An 18,716-nucleotide genomic window follows, 5' to 3' on the forward strand; every position below is an offset into this window, starting at 1 on the left:
AGTGGGAAGCAGCCGCATAGCACAGGGAGATCAGCTCGGTGCTTTGTGACCACCTAGAGGGGTGGGATAGGGAGGGTGGGAGGGAGGGAGACGCAAGAGGGAAGAGATATGGGAACATATGTATAACTGATTCACTTTGTTATAAAGCAGAAACTAACACATGATTGCAAGGCAATTATACTCCAATAAAGATGTAAAACAAAAAAAAAAGAATATATTTTTAGGGAAGCATAAAAAAAAAACTCCTTGCATCCTGTTCAAAGAAAAGCGCAGTTTTTAAGTCTTTCACTGAAGAATCTATAACTTATTACGGGGGAGAGAATTTAAAAGTATGTACTTTGGAGTAGGAGGTGGGGAGTAGAGAAGGAAACTGGGTGGAAGTAAGGGTGTCTGTGATCCTATATATTTTTTCTCCTAAATTGACCTTAACAATCCAAAATCACATTCACAACAGTAAAAAACTGCCAGAGGAGAGACTATTTTTAAAAAAAAAATATCGAAGGGGGTCCTTAAATCTTGCTAGCTCTCAAAAAGAACAACCTCCCTCTGGTAGACATAGGTGCCTGATATCTGCCATCTATGAGAATTTTACCAAAATCAAATTTTAACTGTTGTTCACCTCAAGATTGAGCCCATGCCTTCTTGTCCCTCCTACGATAGCCCAGGGACAGAAAGAATGCTCAGTTTGTATTTATTACTTTATGCAATAAAACACATTTTCAACAGTACCGAAAGGTTGCAAACTGTTTGCCAAAAAGCCATTAAAACCAGTAGTTAACTTGTAAGCTCTCTACTCATGCTAACACCTCCCACACACATTGTTCTTCTTCTGAGTAATCTCTCAAGACCGGATACTTTGAATACCTGAAAAAACTGGATTTGTCCCTGCCCCTATCTCCATACCCACCCCTCAACGTTTCAGTACTACATTTAGCTATAATAGCTTTGTTTGTTTTTAACTTATCCTGTACTGTACTTCTGTTTCCAAGGAATGATCCAGGTGCTGAAAAACACTACATTTCTCAACACTAAGAAGACTATTGCTTGTGTACCTCTGTAGCTGGGCTGGGAGGTAACTTCTCCTCTTCCGACTGGGTGGGCATTTTTAGGCCTCCGTATTTTTTCCAATAGAGCCAACAGGTTGCACATAACCTACACTGCATATTAGGTGGGCCCCAAGAATACCACTGATGAGACTGTGTAGCTAAAGACGGAGGAAAAACAAGAAAAAACAAAGAATGTGACATAACTTGTAATATCAATACACATATGGTCAAATATTTCAAAAATATTCCAAAACCATCTTTAGTTTACAATGTTATTTTTCTTCTTCCAGTTTACCCGACAAACAGGAAAGTCTAATACATGTATGTATTTTTCAAGTGAGAATTCATTAAACCATTTATTTCTATAGTTATCAAGTGCCTGTGGCCCTTACTAAGAGGGGCCATTAGGTGAAGTGCCCTATACTATACATTGTGCTGCTGAAGGAGTTTTTGTTGGTTCATTAAAAACATTTTGTACAATATTAAATATTAAAAATATTGTGTAAATTTCTGGAAATAAGTTATCAGAAAGGTATTATTAAACTAAATCCAGGTTTTCCAACCTGTGGTTCAGAAACTACCTCAGGGTTTAAAGTGCTTAGAGGGACCCCTCAGATAAAGGTAGAAGTCTGACAGAAACAGGTATCTGTTTTCCATTCCTTTATTTTAATCAATAGATAAAATAATTATTTTACTCTTTCTCTCTTTAAAAACAAATCCTTTTCCAGACTGTAAGTCCCTGTCAACTGAGCATGCGTAGCCAAGATCACGGCATGCTTAAGACCTGAGAGCTCGATTGATTCATTCCTGAGCTAAACACTACACACCTGTGTTGTTTTGCTCTGAAGTTTAAAGTACTGCCATATAACATTTAAAGTACTCCCACAATGGATCTGAAGTTTAAGAAAGAAAACACTGATGATGAACACTAAGTTAATAAGGGACATAAAATTATGATTCTGTAAGTTTGCCTAGGAATATCCTTCCCTTGATCTGTAAGTTACCTTTATCAGGTCAAAACGTTCAAACAGCACATCAGGGTGTCAACTAACACTTCATAAACCAATGTCAAAAAGAGAAGATACAGCGATCATTACAGTCAAACTCTCTCTTAGTTTGTTGAAAATGATACTGTGAACCCATCATGTATTATTTTGGGAGGACTCCTTGCAAATAGCAGCCTAAAAACCTTTCCTCTTGTAATTTAAAAACAAATAGTAAAATAAGTTGATTTTTTTTTAAAACACAAATTTTAAGAATCCTAAACATTAGGCATGGGCCTATTTAGGATTCTGAACATAAAATTTCACTCATATTTAAATATTTATTTTCACCCAAATTAATCATGACATGTCATTTTAGTATGTCAACAAATGCCTTTCTCTTTATATAATTAACTCAAATTCAATGAAAGTGACAAACAGAAAACACCAAATTCTATCTTTCTATAAAGATAAAACTTATATGTATATTATAGTAAGATACATTTTATAATAGATTATTTAATACATGGACCTAAAATTAAAATTGCTTATTTGTCATGCACACATAAAAATGGTGAAATAATTATTTAAAGGGATATGTGAGACTGCATATAACATGAAAGGGGTTTGTAAGGCAAAAATAAGACACATTAAGCCACTAACACTTGTCTGCAGGATTCTTCTTCTTTTCATTTAAATATAAATGAAGTTCAAAATCTAATTGCCAACTCAAAAACAGTTATGCAATCCATGCAAAATTCTGACCAAAAGAATCTAATTTTCAGGCTTCCCTGGCGGCACAGTGGTTAAGAATCCACCTGCCAATGCAGGGGACACAGATTCGAGCCCTGGTCCGGGAAGATCCCACATGCCGCAGAGCAACTAAGCCCCATGCGCCACAACTACTGAGCTTAGCACACAGCTTAGCACACACTGCTCAACAAACCCAGGACACCACAGAAGCAAATCAAAGGAAACCCAATACCTAAACTCAGTGTCCAGGTGGAAGGTAAGGATGGGCACCTGTCCACTCTGAGGCTACATTATTCTGCCCTCTGCGCAGTGCTGACCTCTCGCACCTCCTGCCCGGCAGTGCCAGCACAATTTCCTGCCCTTCACCCACAACAGGCATCAGAGGAGCTGGGGAAGCCCTACTGGAGAAAACTTACCATAGCAGCTCTCACAGGCTCGCCCTAGGAGAGGGTTCTGCGGCTGGAATGCGGATCCCACGGCTCCATTCACAGCACCAGGTTTGCCATTACTGGTGGATATTTGGTTGGGATTTGGTTTGCTGCTTTCAATGAAATATAAAGTGAAGTGATAAAAATGACTTGCATAACAAGGTAAAAGGCTCTACATTTCATTATTGATTTACCTTAACTACACATAAATAAACATTTGAATGTTTGGTGAAGAAGAAATAAACTGGTAAAAGTAAGGTGTTAAAATGAACCCAAACCACTTATCTTTACAAACCAACGTCATGTAAAAACCAATCTCTTGGGCTTCCCTGGTGGCGCAGTGTTTGAGAGTCCGCCTGCCGATGCAGGGGACACGGGTTCGTGCCCGGGTTTCGGGAAGATCCCACATGCCGCGGAGCGGCTGGGCCCGTGAGCCATGGCCGCTGAGCCTGCGCGTCTGGAGCCTGTGCTCCGCAACGGGAGAGGCCACAGCAGTGAGAGGCCCGCGTACCGAAAAAAAGAAAAAAATCTCTTAAGCCTGACACTCACAAAATAAATACACCGTATCTGTTCTCCGCCCAAACACAATTTCCTTAGGACACCCTCTGATAAATTTGAAAGATACAACTTATTAAACTTTATCACCTATCATAAATTCTCCTGAGAATATAATTTTTGGATTAAATAATTGAGCCAAGGGTAGTGTGCTGTGTTTAGAGAAAACCACTGTCCCATTCCTGCTGCTGGTGTGACAGCTGCTGACTCCACGCATCGGCTCTCAAGGGAACTACACGAAAGCCACATGCCCAACAGAGACACTGTGGATATCAGCAAGGCATATCTCGAGAGGTAAAAGTTAGCATTTCAGGAGATTGTGACCACCCGTGATTTCTATCATGTTTGAATATTTATGACGAAGATTAAGTAGCACTTGAAATTAGAAAAACCAATAAATGTATTTGAGGCATTTCTTTTTAAGAGGAAAAAGTTATATCTATCAGATTTCCAGAGGCCGTAATTCCTCACAAACATGTAACTCAGATTGTCTTGGTATTTACTGAGCAAACATGGCTCACTTTTTCCCATCTGGGGTAGCCTAACTCCCCTGCTTATCAGCCATGCCTAAGAATACTGTACAGGTGTACACAGTATGTCCTCAATACACTCATAATTCATTTAACATGTATTTATTCAGTGCCCAGCAAAAAAAAAGTGCCAACATCAAGGAGCTTGCATTCCAGAGGAGCTTTCATGTCTATTTGCTGGGCAAAAAATAAGCAAAGTAAATTAGCAAATTATTTGTTAGTAATGAATGCTGAATGACTAAATGCAGACCATACTCTATCTTCCTGTGGCTTGTGAAGTAATGAGAGTTCACAACTATTAAGACACCTGGAGTTTCAGCACGGAGTAGGCTTGTGAGTTTCCTTTTTGCTGTTTCTCATTCCCACACTTACATTTACCCGTGAAAGCCTAATATGTAAACTTGGCCTGATGACAAATTAAGATTTCTTTCTGGGCTTCCCTGGTGGTGCAGTGGTTAAGAATCCACCTGCCAATGCCGGGGACACGGGTTTGATCCCTGGTCCGGGAAGATTCCACATGCCGCGGAGCAGCTAAGCCCGTGAGCCACAACTACCGAGCCTGCGCTCTAGAGCTCGCGAGCCACAACTATTGAGCCCGCGTGCCACAACTACTGAGCCCGTGTGCCACAACTACTGAAGCCCGCACGCCTAGAGCCCGTGCTTCGCAACCAGAGAAGCCAACGCAATGAGAAGCCCATGCACCACAACGAAGATTAGCGCCCACTCGCCGCAACTACAGAAAGCCCGCGTGTAGCAACAAAGACCCAACGCAGCCAAAAAATGATAAAAATAAATAAATTTTTTTAAAAAATAAGATTTCTTTCTGGCACTGTTACTGTAATTCTTAGCTGACGCCCCATCACCACCCCAGAAGAAATCATTTAACCTCTGTGTGCACTGAGGGCCCTATTCTATAAACAGGGCTATTATTTACACCTCAAATCTGTTCCAGCCATGTATTTTGAAGACAAATTGGTTTCAAAGACACATTTTAAACCAGACAGAACGTATTTCTCCTCTTACAGTTTTCAGTTGGAAAAGTACAAAGTTAAAAGTGGTGATTCAGAATGACTAAGATTTCCAAGGGTATGTAAAAATATTTCTGATTTTTAAAATCTACTATACATAGAAAGAAGTGGTAGCCCCTTGAAGTCAAATGGCTGATAATGTCAGAAGGCTTTCTCTAAATAGGAACATTTCTGACATTTTACACAGGGCAAAATATATGTGTTAAGAGACCTAATACAAATTTACAGTTGAGCGGCCTGAGAAAAGAATGAGAGTAAACACAACTTTAGTTGTTCAACTGAATCTAGAATGTTATTTGACGGAATAAACCACTGACCTTAATTCTAATAATCACAAAAGGAAAATGAGTGTGCAAAGATGGAATATAGACAGGTGAACCAATTAAAACATGTTTTGCAAAACCAAGTACCTACAGGTTCCTTCTCAGGGGACAAATGGTTAATGTCAATGTTGACCATTTGAATAAAGACAAACATTTTTTTTTAAAGTTTTTAAAGCTGCATTATATGAAACTGCCCTTCCTTTATCTAATGCCCAAACCTTTCCTCCCCTCATCTATGCTCCAGGTTGCAGCCCTCCTGCCCTCTTGAGAACTTTGTACACTTGATTCTCTTTCCTGGACCCTCCTCATTACCATGGAAACAGATTTCTCCATTTCTCCATATTTAAAAAACTCCCCCATTACTCTATCCACACTCACCCCTCAATGCCAAGAGCTCTCTCGACTGCCTTTTCCAGCCAGTTTTCCTGAGAGCTGCTAATCTTCACTGTCTGCAGCCCTTAGCACTCTATTAAAGATTACCATCGACCTCCATGTTGCTAAATTCCCTGGCTATTTTTCATTAGCATTTGACACCGTTAACCTCTTTCCCTCCTTGAAAGACACTCCTCTCTCAGGTTGTGTGATAATGCACTCACCTGGCTATCCTTTTTCAGCTATCATACTCCATCTGATATACTGAACAGATTTCCTCAAGTTTGGTCCAAGGCTCTTTTTTCTTATTACTCTAAGAAATCTCATCCATCGTTTCAAGCACAATATTGTATGCCGATGAAGCTCAACTATGGACCTCTAGCCCAGAACTTTCTCCTGAGTTTAAGACCAATATATCTGACAGCATATTCAACACCTCTTTTTGGAGAAAACAAACTCAAAATGACCCAACCTGGTTCTCTGCCGCAGTTTCTCATCATGGTGAACAGCACAGCAATCCACCTAGTTAATTGAGCTAGCCAGAAACCTGGGACTAAGCTTGACATCTCCCCTCTATCTCTCCATACAAGTCAATCACCTCTAAGTAGCATACCATTTCCAGGCCACAGCTCTAGGTCAAGCTACTATCATCTTTCTTCTCCAAGAACTTTCATAATTGGTGTTCTTACATCCACTCCCCTGTTTCCCCATACCATTTTCCAAAATGTAGCCAGTAATCTTAAAGTACGTAGAAATTTAACCATGATACCTACCTGTTTACAATCCAATTCCACTGTTTATCAGATGGCTAACTCCTGGCCCTTGCCTACCGTATTGGCCTCCCATGGCTCACCACTCTCTTCACACCAGCCACACTGCCTTTCTCTCACCTCCGTAACTCTGTTCTGCCCCTTCCCATCTCACAATCCCATTGGCCTGGAAAGCCTCCATCACCTGAATGATCCCTCCTCTACAGTTCGCTCAAACTCACCTCCACAAGGAATCTTTCCTGACAGCATCAACTGAGTGTGGTCCCCAGAACAAACTGTCACACCAGCTCTTCTTCATCATCAGAGTACTCAACACACTGGGTGACTAGCTGTTTGGCATCTGTCTCCCCCACAATAGAATGTAGGCTCCAGAAGACAACGTGTCTTCTTAACTGATCTACCTCTAGCAGTGAACAGAGTGCTTTGCATATATATAGGAGACTGCCAGTCTCAAAAGAATGACAGTATAAAATAATTCTTGGGGATTCCCGCTGGTGGTCCAGTGGTTAGGACTTTGTGCTTTCACTGCCATGGACCTGGATTTGATCCCTGGTCAGGGAACTAAGATCCCACAAGCCATGTAGCATGGCATCCCCTCCCCCCAAGAACTTAATCTATTATTTGCTTTAAAATAATATTTCAGAGTTAATTGGGAAATTCTTCAAAGAACTCAGATTCTTATCCAACTCAACAGTACAGATTCATAACAGAATTTATTATGAATAATAAATTCATAATAAATAGAATTCATATATTCTATTTATATACATGATTTATATAACATTTTTTAAAAGTATGATTAGAAACTCTATCTTGATCTTCAAAAGTCATTCACTTGGATCAGGGATTGGCAGAGTAAATGTTTTAAGCTTTGTGGGTATTATAATTTCTGTCGCAACCATTGAGCGCTGCCATTGTAGCACAAAAGCAGACAGAGACAATACATAAATGAATGAACATGGCTGTATTCCATAACACTTTATTTACAGAAACCGGTGGCAGGTCAGATTTGGCCCACATACTGGTCTTTGACTTAGTCTTTGACTTAGATCAAGGCTTAGATCAAGGCTCCAAAGTCAATGCAAAACAGAATAGCAACAATTATCTGGGTTATTTGCTGAAAACTGGCTTAATGTACTTTTCCTTTGATGTGACAGCACTGCAAAGTATAAGAAAGCTGGTATGCTTGTTTTTGAAAATCTAAGACACATGAATCACAGCAGTGTTTTCTTTGGGGAGTTGTTCTTTTATAGCTTAGTCAAATAAAACATATAATTTTCTAAAATATTAGAAACCACTCTGCAGGAAGGACATTACAGCTCTGAATAAAAATTATGGACCCTGTAAATTACATGTTATCTATCTTGAGATAAAAGGTTAATAAGAAATATAACAATTCAGTGTCTATGAGGCCTCCTGTACATAAAAATATATCAAAATTCAGTAAACAAAAGGCGAGGTATAAAACAACTGTACTGAGCTCAAAGAGTGAAAAAGCTTGAATCAGTACACAGAACGCTGTAGTAAATTTCATTTTAATCCCCAAAGAACGTAGGATAGCACTGTATACATGGTGCTCAATAAATTTTCCTGAACAAATGAACTGTCAAACTCATGACCTCAAAAAAAGATAATTCATTTAAAATGTAGCAAATGAAAAGAAAATTGGCATTCATTTTGATATGACAATGATTTCTAAACCAACAGGACAATAATGATAGAATGCTAGGCATCTGAAACAACTGAAACCTATTCATTATTTATCCAATAATTTACAAAGTTTGGTTCTAATTACATCCCCTAACCCTTTCCCCAAGCAAACAATGTAAAATTCTCAACCAAATAAACGACATACCTCAAAAGGGCAACACACATTACCCAAACAAAATACATTAAACAATACAGAAGTTTCAAAAGTTGCTAGCTTTCTGAAACACATTTGCTTCAAATAATATTTTCATAGGTTAGTTTTCTAACACTTTCCCTGAAGCTTTTTATTAATTTAAATTTTTTTTTTTTTTTTTGCCACGCTGTGTAGCATGTGGGATCTTAATTCCCGACTAGGGATCGAACATGCACCCCCGAGCAGTGGAAGCGTGGAGTGTTAACCACTGGACCACCAGGGAAATCCTCCCTGAAGCTTCGATGGCATGTTTCCTCTGGTCCTTTTGTTAGCTGACTTGGGGTTTCCCCCACCAGCCATTTTTCTTTCTAAAAAAGGTCATTTAAGTGGCACTAAAATGGAAAGCAAACAGTGCTTTGTAGTGGAAGAAAATAAGATACATAAAGAAATTCAAATTTGGCAGAAACTGACCAAAATGTACATATTTTGTTTTGAAGAGAATTAATACCATGGCAAATATTTTAATAGATTTCCATTACTTACTAAGTTGGGATATACACTTGTTTCAGCTTACTCTCAGCTTCTGCTGCTTTTAGACGTTTCTAATTCAAAAGATAGATAAAATATTTTACACACGATGTCGAATAATTATTACCACTTCATCTGCCTTAAAAAATTCACAAGAAAATAAAACATTAAAGTATACTTCAAAAATTGCCTTTTTAAGATGAGCTTTTCTGTCATGCACGTAAACTGCAATGGTTTGTAAGAAAAAAATCACTAGATTCTGAGGTACAGAACTACAAGTATTAAAAACATTTTAGACACAAATTTTAAAAACAAAGCAATGAACAACTGTTTCCTATTCCTCCATGAGTAGATAAACAGGACTTATAAGTAACCATTTTTACTTTTCACAGTTTCTATTTATTTCTTTCTTGCCTTTCTCAGAGGGAAAAAAAAATACATAACCTTTGCTTTTAGAAAATTATTCAGAGATGATTAGTTTCCAAAGTCCATGAAAGAGAAGGAGACAGTAACTAATCTAAGTCCAATTAAATAAGCATGTACCCTCAAATGTTGGGAGACATGCAGTAAACTTTAAAGCTTGGCTGAACTCATGTCAGATTTTTAGGAACCAATTAGGAGCCAAATGCAGGGAAAGGAATGGGGAAAAGATTATAAAATCACATCCAGAGAGTGATCAACACAATAATAAGTGCAAATAGGGAAGGAAAATAATGTATGGTAGATACTCAAAATGAAGACAAATCAGAATATAAGACAACCCTCCATTTGCTCAATGAGAAGGAAACAAAAACATTTAAGGAGACAACTTAAAACTTTTAAAGAAGGAGTCCAAATTTTTGGAAATAATTTTTATCCAAATACTTTCAACCATCCTTGATGCCATCATCGCCACCATCTATCTTTAGGGACTCTTTTCACTTTGAATAACAGGTTTTCCAGAGCACATGGTCTTCATGCTATCTAAGTTGTTTGAAGTAAGTATTTGGGGGGGCGGGGTGGTGGTGGTGGGGGAACAGCTTTATTAGGAAAGCCAACAGGTGAGAAGATGGCAGACTAATGTCCTAAAAGAACCATCTTGCCTGGATTTGGATGCTAGTTTGAAATGAGCACTTTCTGAATTATATATGATGTGATGCTGGGAATTTTTCAACAAGCCATGGGTATTTATTCACTATTCACAACCTCAACAACTCACTATGGTAATTTTTAAAGTGATCTTTAAATTGTATTTTTATAGCATCTAACACTTGCCACTGGGTGATCATATACTTATGAAAAATAATGTCTGTGTTAAATATACTTGCCCCTTTACCAGTTCTGACATGTTAACTAGAAGAATATAATATACTGACTGAGGTCACTTGAGGAAAATGTACCTTTCCCCCAAAAGTAGTATTACTCAAAACAGGTAACTGAGAGAATTACCTCAATTTGGGACATTTGGGGAGAATTTACAAAATAAGTGATTCCCTGCTTTTAGAGGTAATTTTGGGAAAAAAAGTTGTGTGCTTATGTACGAAGTATCAAACTAGTAAAGACTAACTACTACAGTTAAGGTCAAAGACTTAGGGGGTATAACCACAAAAATGTCTAGGAGGGTTCAGAAGATCTTTCACACATTTTAAGTCATTCCTGTCAACTATACTCACAAAGAGATGAAGCACCAGGCACCTACAAGGAAAACAATACCTCTCTATTGGTATCTTTCCCTGCTGTCTGTCCAAAATATTTATCATAATGGAATCCGAAGTAAAGAAAATATCGAGACTAAAATCTTAAAATAATATGTTAAAGATATGAAATCATGTACTTTAAAATGGTCTAGAAAAGATAAAGCAAACAAAACAAATTTAAAACTAAGCATATTGCTAAGAAATACTAATGTATAAATAGAAAGTTCATTTTAATGCAATTGTATTGGTAGCAATATGAAAAAAATTACCTGCTGCACGTATCTGTCAGTAGTTTTCCACATGTAATAATATTCAATGATGCTAGTCAATGATTTCCAAGGGAGCTGAAAAAAAATTTAACATGATAATGAAAACAAGCTACCGTAGAAACTCTTTTCCTTTAAAACCACTTCTTAAAAATAAGGAGGTAATAATCCACATGGAAGATGCATTCTAGAAGAAATGTTTGAAAAACTGAAATTAATTCTGAGCAAAAGGGTCCCCAAACAAGTTCTATTCAGCTAGAGATGCACATTCCATTTCTCAACTCCCATTCTGTTAAAAGTTATAAACCTTACGACTGAAAATATTTCATGACTTACTCAGTTTTTCTCGGGCCATAGGTGGGGTGGAAGCACAATTTTTAGAAATGATATTTTAACGAATCTGGACTGAGTTCTCCAACTTCCAAAGATGCCACCTACAACTGGGGGTCATTGGTCTCTGGTATAATATTTCTCATCCTTTCCAAAACTGCTCTATTCTGATCTATTTTGTTGTAAATAAAATGAAAACCTAAATCTCTGAAAAAGAACATTGCCAAGTGTGGTACATATTAGAAAAATAGGAAGCTTGTCTGCTATGTTCCATAATTATTCAAAATGGCCAAATGAGCCTTTACTTATGAGACCCACAATGGAAGAATATATTTAATATGTCCCTCTGTAAAGGGAGATCTGTTAGTCTTCCAAGATGCAAATCAGGGCAGATCAAACAAAATGACTGATAACATTCGCGTTTTAGCTGTTGTGGCAGATTTCACTGATAGGTGACTCAGCACCCTCTGACTCCCAGCTTTGCCCTAATGCACCACTGGGCTTAGAGTTAAAATAGTTCTTCCCAGACCCCAGTGCAGCTAGGGGTCTGTTTATGACCCACATGTACAACAACCATGCAATTCCTGTCATCTTCACATTTAACTCACCTGTTTGGTCTGAAGAGAAAAATAAATGGAGTTTAGAAAAAGGACGTTATTTTAAAACTTAACTGGGTGGCAACTTCAACAAATGTGGTCTCCTTACAGGAACAGATCGGCACAGCTGGCATTTGGATTGCAGTTAAAGCAAACATAATTTTCTCCCATTTAACAAGCAATCTAATGGAGCTGAAAGTGTCTGAGGGATGGTGTTAAGGAGCCAACTACGGCAACACCTCACAGGACAGCTGAGGTGTAGTCTCCCAGGGTTTTAAGCAAGCCAAAACCTCTTATCCCCTTAATTATTCTTCTTCTGGGAAGTAGGCCCGGGCATGCAATTTACCTGGAAGCCTGAGAAAAGAAAACCAAGTGACCCTGTAACCTGAGCTTCCTCACGAGCCAGATTTTATCTAAGCCACAGAGTCCTGAACAGCTGTGCTCAGCGCCAGCACACTCTCATCAAGGAGGAGTGCAGGTCACATCTCAGCGTGTCTGCTCCTGACGTAGTATCATTTCTCCCTCAACCCTCACTCAGCTTGCATGGGAGTTCCAGCACGTCAACTGAAGAGGAAAAAATCCGAATGTGGCAGATGGCTCCGCATGATGTATGGGCACCGACTGGAATTATACTGCTGCAGCATTTCAGCCCCAGGCAGGAGTGACTGTGACGCCCAGTGACGAAGGGAGATCCTTTTGGAGGGCAGAACATTAGAGTGGACGTCTGGTTTTCTACTTTGAGTTGCAAGAGAGATGGCCAGAGGTACTAATCCGTACCCATCCGTGGACAATGGTTATTTGCTTGTCACAATGATCAGGGACTTGAAAGGAATGAGATTAGAGGACTGGTAACAATGATGCTTATAAAAGAGGTTTGTGGGTCGGACGTCTGAGGGTGGGCCTGGCTGTGAGGGTATCTGAGCCCCCGTGTTCACAAAGGCTCCTCTGCAAAGGAGGCTTTTCACTCGTCTGCTGTATAAGATGATCCCTATGGCTATAAGCCAGCCTCCTTCCCTAGCCACCCAATGACTGCTCAAAGGACACGTAAACAAAACGGACACACCTGTGGATGCCACCACAGGGATGTCCTCTCACCCATTCTGATCTGATTACTCCAAGTGTCTAATCTGCAAGGAACAGAGTACACTGGGCCTCCAACATGGCACCATTCCTGGTAACATGTCAGTTAGATTAGACTCTCAGCATCCTGGAATAGTAGTTACCTGTTTTCATTGAATGGACAATTATTCTAGATATGATTTGCCTTTTCTGTGCTATTGACTAGCAATAGCACACACAGACTTATGAATGACTTACTCCCACAAAACACTTTTTGTAACCCAGGGCCCACAACCTGCAAGAATGAAGGTTTGGGTCACCCCACCAGACTAAGAACTCTGGTCATCTAAGATACGGAGGGGAGAACAGTGTGTGTGTGTGGGTGGGTGGGTGCTGCTCTATCCTGAATGACAATGAAGGCATCAGGAAGAGCTTCACAAAGGGAGAACGGAAGACTAACGAAGCTATCTGTGTTTTCTTCCTTGCTCAGTGTAATTATTTTCCTTCTGCACCCAATTCCCTTTCTATTTTTTATATAAGGTCTGTTGGTGGTGGTGTTTTTACCTTTATAATTTAATGCAGAAGTTACAAGCTATAAAGACAGGGTTGTGGCTAAAACCAGAAGAGGAATAAACAGCAACCAGAGATGGATGCTGTGACGTTAAATTTAAGCCTCCCCATTTAAGGAAATAGTACCATATTTTCTAATGATTCAGGGATAATTACTATTGTTTTAAAGTTGATGTCTGGAAAGGAAGCATGTAGAGACGGCAACGATGGATGTTAAGTAGTCAAAGAAGTGGGTGGTGGCAGAAACTGTACACCCATTTCCAACCTACTTCCAGCTTACCTTCCTTGAAGCTCTAAATACATTTTCCCCAGATACTCTTGAACAAGGATGCAGACATACAGGCCAGGTTTAGCCAAGCTGACAAATGTGAATGACATTTAGATATAGGAGTTAGCAACGTCAGAATAAGGCTGCATGCAGGGAGACTGGATAGTTCGGCAAGAACAATGGCTGGGATACCACGTTCTTCTGGGGCATGTGTGTTGACTTTTCTGCCATCCATGTTTGACATCATGGATTCCAAGCAGCAGAGGGCATGGGTCTTTCCACTGTTTCTGGAAGTGCAGCATCCAAACCTGGTTCTCTAGTCTTCCCAGAGATTTTATGAGAACCTAATATCCTATATGCCTTTCAGTTTAAATTATAGTGAAATCTGTACTTACCAACTAAGAACCTGGACTAATATAGCCAAAGTATCTATCCTTTATTCTAAACTAGATGAGGTTGAGTTTCTCTCACTTATAATCAAAAGTACTCTAATACAAAAATTGGTAGAAAGTGAAGTGTTCTAAGAATAGACCCTAGATACGTGGCACTTACTGACAGAGTCAAGGTAGAACAGAATCATGCAAGATTGCTGAGTAGAGGTAGCAGATGTTGTAGTGGGGCTCCTGCTAGAGCACTGCCACTGTGGGGTTAGATACTGCTCTTGGCTTCACAAGTCCTGTCTGTGAAGCATCGAAACGTGGATCCCTGGCTAACGTCTGTTAGCCTTCTGACAGCCTTTAATAAATTTCTGTCTCCTCATAATAGCTCACTCAAATGGATTCTGTCGTCTCTAATTATGACTTGCTCAGTATCCTTTCCAACTTCCCTCTAGTTCACTTGCTTATGCTACAAAGGCTAGAAATCCAAACGTTATACTTCCAAGACCCCCTTGGATTTATCTCTGCCAATCAGATGTATGTGTGTAAGACAAATTCAGAAGTGAATTAAGCAGGCATAGAGTGGATGGTGCACAAGGGATCCATTTTGCTGCAGCAGAATTAGGAGGCACAAAATTGTTCTAGAGCCAATGACGCTGCTAGAGGTTTCCTGATCTCAAGATCACGGCTAAAGTAGTGTGATCCTGGCCCAGAAGTTGACCCAGCAGCTTCTCAATTTCCATATGGGGCAGAGGTTAAGAGCTCACTTGTGGAACCATTTCTGTGGGACTATTCTGAGGTCCAGCTTGAGCCTACTTCTCCAACCCTATCAATGATTTTAAGCATCTAATTTCTAAAGTTAAATCCCAGTCTGTTTAGAACAGCTCCAATATTTTGTCATCTGCAACTGAAGTCTAAATGATACAACAGCCAGGAAATACCCTTTGCTAAAGGAGTTTCTATGGCAAAGGACTCACTCCACTGTATGAAGAGGGAAGGACTTTGCTATTTTGCACTTTGAATTTTTCAGGTTCCTCTGCATATTTCAGGTCCTGTTTAGGACGTAGAAATCCACAAGAGAATGTCATCCCCACTCTAAAGATGAGGAAAGAAACAGATAATTTATAAAACCACACCAACTCTTTAGTCCATCAGAGAGCTAAGATTACAAGACAATCAGCTGAACTAAATTCCCAAGTCACTCCAAGGAGAGACAGGACTCTAAATATTTTTACTTTGGCAGAGCATAAAAGAAACAGGTGATGAACAACAAAAAAATTACCAGATTATTAAAGGTCAACAGTGGGCTAGGACAACTGTTTAGCATCTGTGGAAGCTCTAGACACAAGGGGAATCCAAACACATTTGCCAGAGATCTCTATCAGGTGTTCATCAGAAAGAACTGAGCCAGTGGAGGAGACCTGAGAAATCCATAGGTGGTGGTAGAAATTTGAATGTACACGAAGAAATGAAGAGGGGCAGAAATGGTAAATTTTTAAAAAATAAGTAACAATAAATAAGTAAATAAACATGGGGGGGGATTAATCTTTTTAAAAGATCACTGATTGCCTAAAGCAAGAAACAGTAATAATGCACTGCGGGACTTAGAACATGTACAGAAATAAAATGTATGACGACAAAAGCACAGAATGGGAAGGAAGAACTAGAAGTGTACTGTCTCATGGTTCTTATCATCTATGTGATCTAAGCAGAATTTGATTGAAGGTAAACTGTGGTACATTAAAGATATATACTGTAAACCACTAAACAAAAGTTTAGTTAGTAAGCCACCAGGAGAGATGAAATGGGCATCATAAAAAATTAAGAAAGGGGGGGAAGGGCTTCCCTGGTGGCGCAGTGGTTGAGAGTCCGCCTGCCGATGCAGGGGACACGGGTTCGTGCCCCGGTCCGGGAAGATCCCACATGCTGCGGAGCGGCTGGGCCCCGTGAGCCATGGCTGCTGAGCCTGCGCGTCCGGAGCCTGTGCTCCGCAGCGGGAGAGGCCACAGCAGTGAGAGGCCCGCGTACCACAAATAAAAAAAATAAATAAAAAAAAAAAAAAGAAAGGGGGAAGAAGGGCTTCCCTGGCGACGCAGTGGTTAAGAATCCACCTGCCAAGGCAGGGGACACAAGTTTGAGCCCTGGTCCAGGAAGATCCCACATGCCGCGGAGCAACTAAGCCCGTGTGCCACAACTATTGAGCCTGCAAGCCACAACTACTGAAGCCCGTGCACCTAGAGCCCGTGCTCCGCAACAAGAGAAGCCACCGCAATGAGAAGCCCGTGCACCGCAACGAAGAGTAGCCCCTGTGCAGCAACGAAGACCCAACGCAGCCAGAAAAATAAAATAAATAAATTAAAAAATAAAGTGGGGGGGGGGAGGGAATAAAGGACAATGGGACAAATGGAAAACTCAGGGTAAGATGATGGATTTAAACTGATAATTATATTATTAATAATTATATTAAAGGCAAGTGGTCTAAACACTAAGTAAAAGGCAGAGATTGTTAGATTGGTTGGGGGTGAAAAAAAACATTCAACTGTATTCTGTTTACAAAAAGCCCACTTTGGAAATAAATAAAAGTAAAATGATGGAAACAAAATATATCATGTAAACAATAAATCTGGAGTGGTTATGTTAATAGGAGAAAAATTAGACTTTGTCACAAGGAATATTACCCATGGATAAAGAAGCATGATGTGAAGATAAAAAGGTCGAATCATCACAAGAATATAACAATCCTAAATATGTATGTGTCCACCAACAGAGGTTCAATATATTTAAAGCAAAAACGTAATACAATTGAAAAGAAAAATAGAAAAACCTACAATTATAAGCTAGAGACTTTTAATACTGCTCTCTCAACAAGTAACACAACAAGTGGGCAGAAAATCAGTAAGGCTCCAGAAGACTTGAACAACATTATCAATAAACTTGACCCAAGTAGCATTTATAGAATATTATACCTAACAGCAAAATATCTGTTCTTTTGAAGAGCACATGGTGCATTCACCAAACCAAACCATATGCTACAGTAGAATCAATCAAGTCTTCAAAATGTAAAATTTATGTGTGTGTGTATTTAATAAAGTATGTTTTCTGAACACAACAGAATTAAACCAGAATTCATAACCAAAAAATATATGGGGAAAAAACCCTACAAATATGTGGAGCTTACTTCTAAATAATCCAAGGATCAAAAAGGAAACCATAAGGAAAAATCAAGGAATGAAAATGAACACACAACTTATCAACCTTGGTAAGAAGATGAAGCTAAATAAAGCAGTGCACAGAGGGAATCGACACACCCCCTTTCCTCCATCAGATGTTCAGCAGAAAGAATTGGGACAGGGCAAGAAACCTGCCCATTGGTGGTGGTGTGGGTGTGCACAATGGTGATCTGCTGCCACTGGGGACCAGGCCAGAAAACCGCTTCCCAGATCCTTCTCTTAGATCCTTCTCTCTTACAAAGCAAAAGTGTCTGCCACTGGAGACGGACTAGAAACCATCCCACCCCCAAGTCTCAGGCAAAGTGCGGTGGCCAGTGGAGGGGGACAGGAAATTTGCTCACATCCAAAAAGCCCTGCTAATAAAAGGCTACACAAAGCAGAGACCGGTTGCCACAAGGGAGCTGGGGGAAGAACAGAATTGCTGTGGGAGCTCCACCGCTGAGACTCAGGCACACAAAGCCTACCAAAGTCTGGGCAGGAACAGGACAACTAAGAAACTCCCTGCGCCCTCACCGTGGACTTGCAACACCATACTACCACAGGGGGAAGGGCAAAATGTGGAGACAGGCTCTGCAGTGCAAGGCCTGCTAAGGATGGGACAGGAACACAAGAAAAAGACCCTTCTGCTTTTCAGGCCCTACATTAAGCATAGGTAAGATGATGAAGTCTGTGGATGTTCAGTTCACCTCCTATTCATCCCACCAGCGAGGGAGGGACCCGCCCCTCAAGACAGTGGAAGGTGCTCAGACATACGACACATGACACTGGAGACAAACTAGATGAGACTGACAGCAGTTTATTAGTCACTTATACTCACGGTCTGGGGGAAGAGGACACTACACACCATGTAGGGCCACACAGGGGTTGTACTTGGGAATAGTGAGCCCAGTAGGGGCTGTGCAAGTGTGGCTTTGCGTAACAAGAGGGTGCGGTATGCCCTGGTTCCGGAAGAAGGTTCCCACAGGAGGATGTGATTGGCTTGTGAGAATAATTCTGCCTGCTGGCAAGGGAAGGAAAACCCATCAGGTTCAAGGCTGGGTGGGGTGTAGGTGAATTAGCCAGGCAGGAAAGGATTTTGCATCTCCGGCAAAAATGGGGAGATTCAGTTAAGCTTTGGGGGCCCTGTCAGGCTCAAAGATATAAAGGTCGTACATGAAATATTAAGCCTTCCAGTACAGTGGTACA

At 40.2% G+C, this 18,716-nt stretch overlaps 1 protein-coding gene across 11 annotated transcripts in view; it reads right to left on the reverse strand.

Moving 5' to 3' along the window:
• The window catches only part of MTA3 (metastasis associated 1 family member 3), a 172,934-nt gene that overhangs the window by 31,413 nt on the left and 122,805 nt on the right, over positions 1-18,716 (reverse strand). For 9 of the 11 annotated variants that reach the window (XR_003794878.1, XR_003794875.1, XR_003794877.1 and 6 more), the window contains exons 10-13: positions 11,105-11,179; positions 9,175-9,233; positions 3,199-3,323; positions 1,053-1,204 (exon numbers count right to left, since the gene is read on the reverse strand). Coding sequence is in view for 7 of the 11 variants with exons in the window: in XM_029231778.1 (XP_029087611.1) it covers positions 1,053-1,204; positions 3,199-3,323; positions 9,175-9,233; positions 11,105-11,179 (411 nt within the window). In the remaining 4 variants the exon portion in view is untranslated. The remainder of the gene's footprint in view (positions 1-1,052; positions 1,205-3,198; positions 3,324-9,174; positions 9,234-11,104; positions 11,180-18,716) is intronic. The other 2 variants (XM_029231777.1, XM_029231782.1) reach the window with 1 other exon arrangement.

This window comes from Monodon monoceros, unplaced genomic scaffold, assembly GCF_005190385.1.
Source record: "Monodon monoceros isolate NGI ecotype Baffin Bay Population unplaced genomic scaffold, NGI_Narwhal_1 Super_Scaffold_19, whole genome shotgun sequence".
Taxonomy (NCBI): Eukaryota; Metazoa; Chordata; class Mammalia; order Artiodactyla; family Monodontidae; genus Monodon; species Monodon monoceros.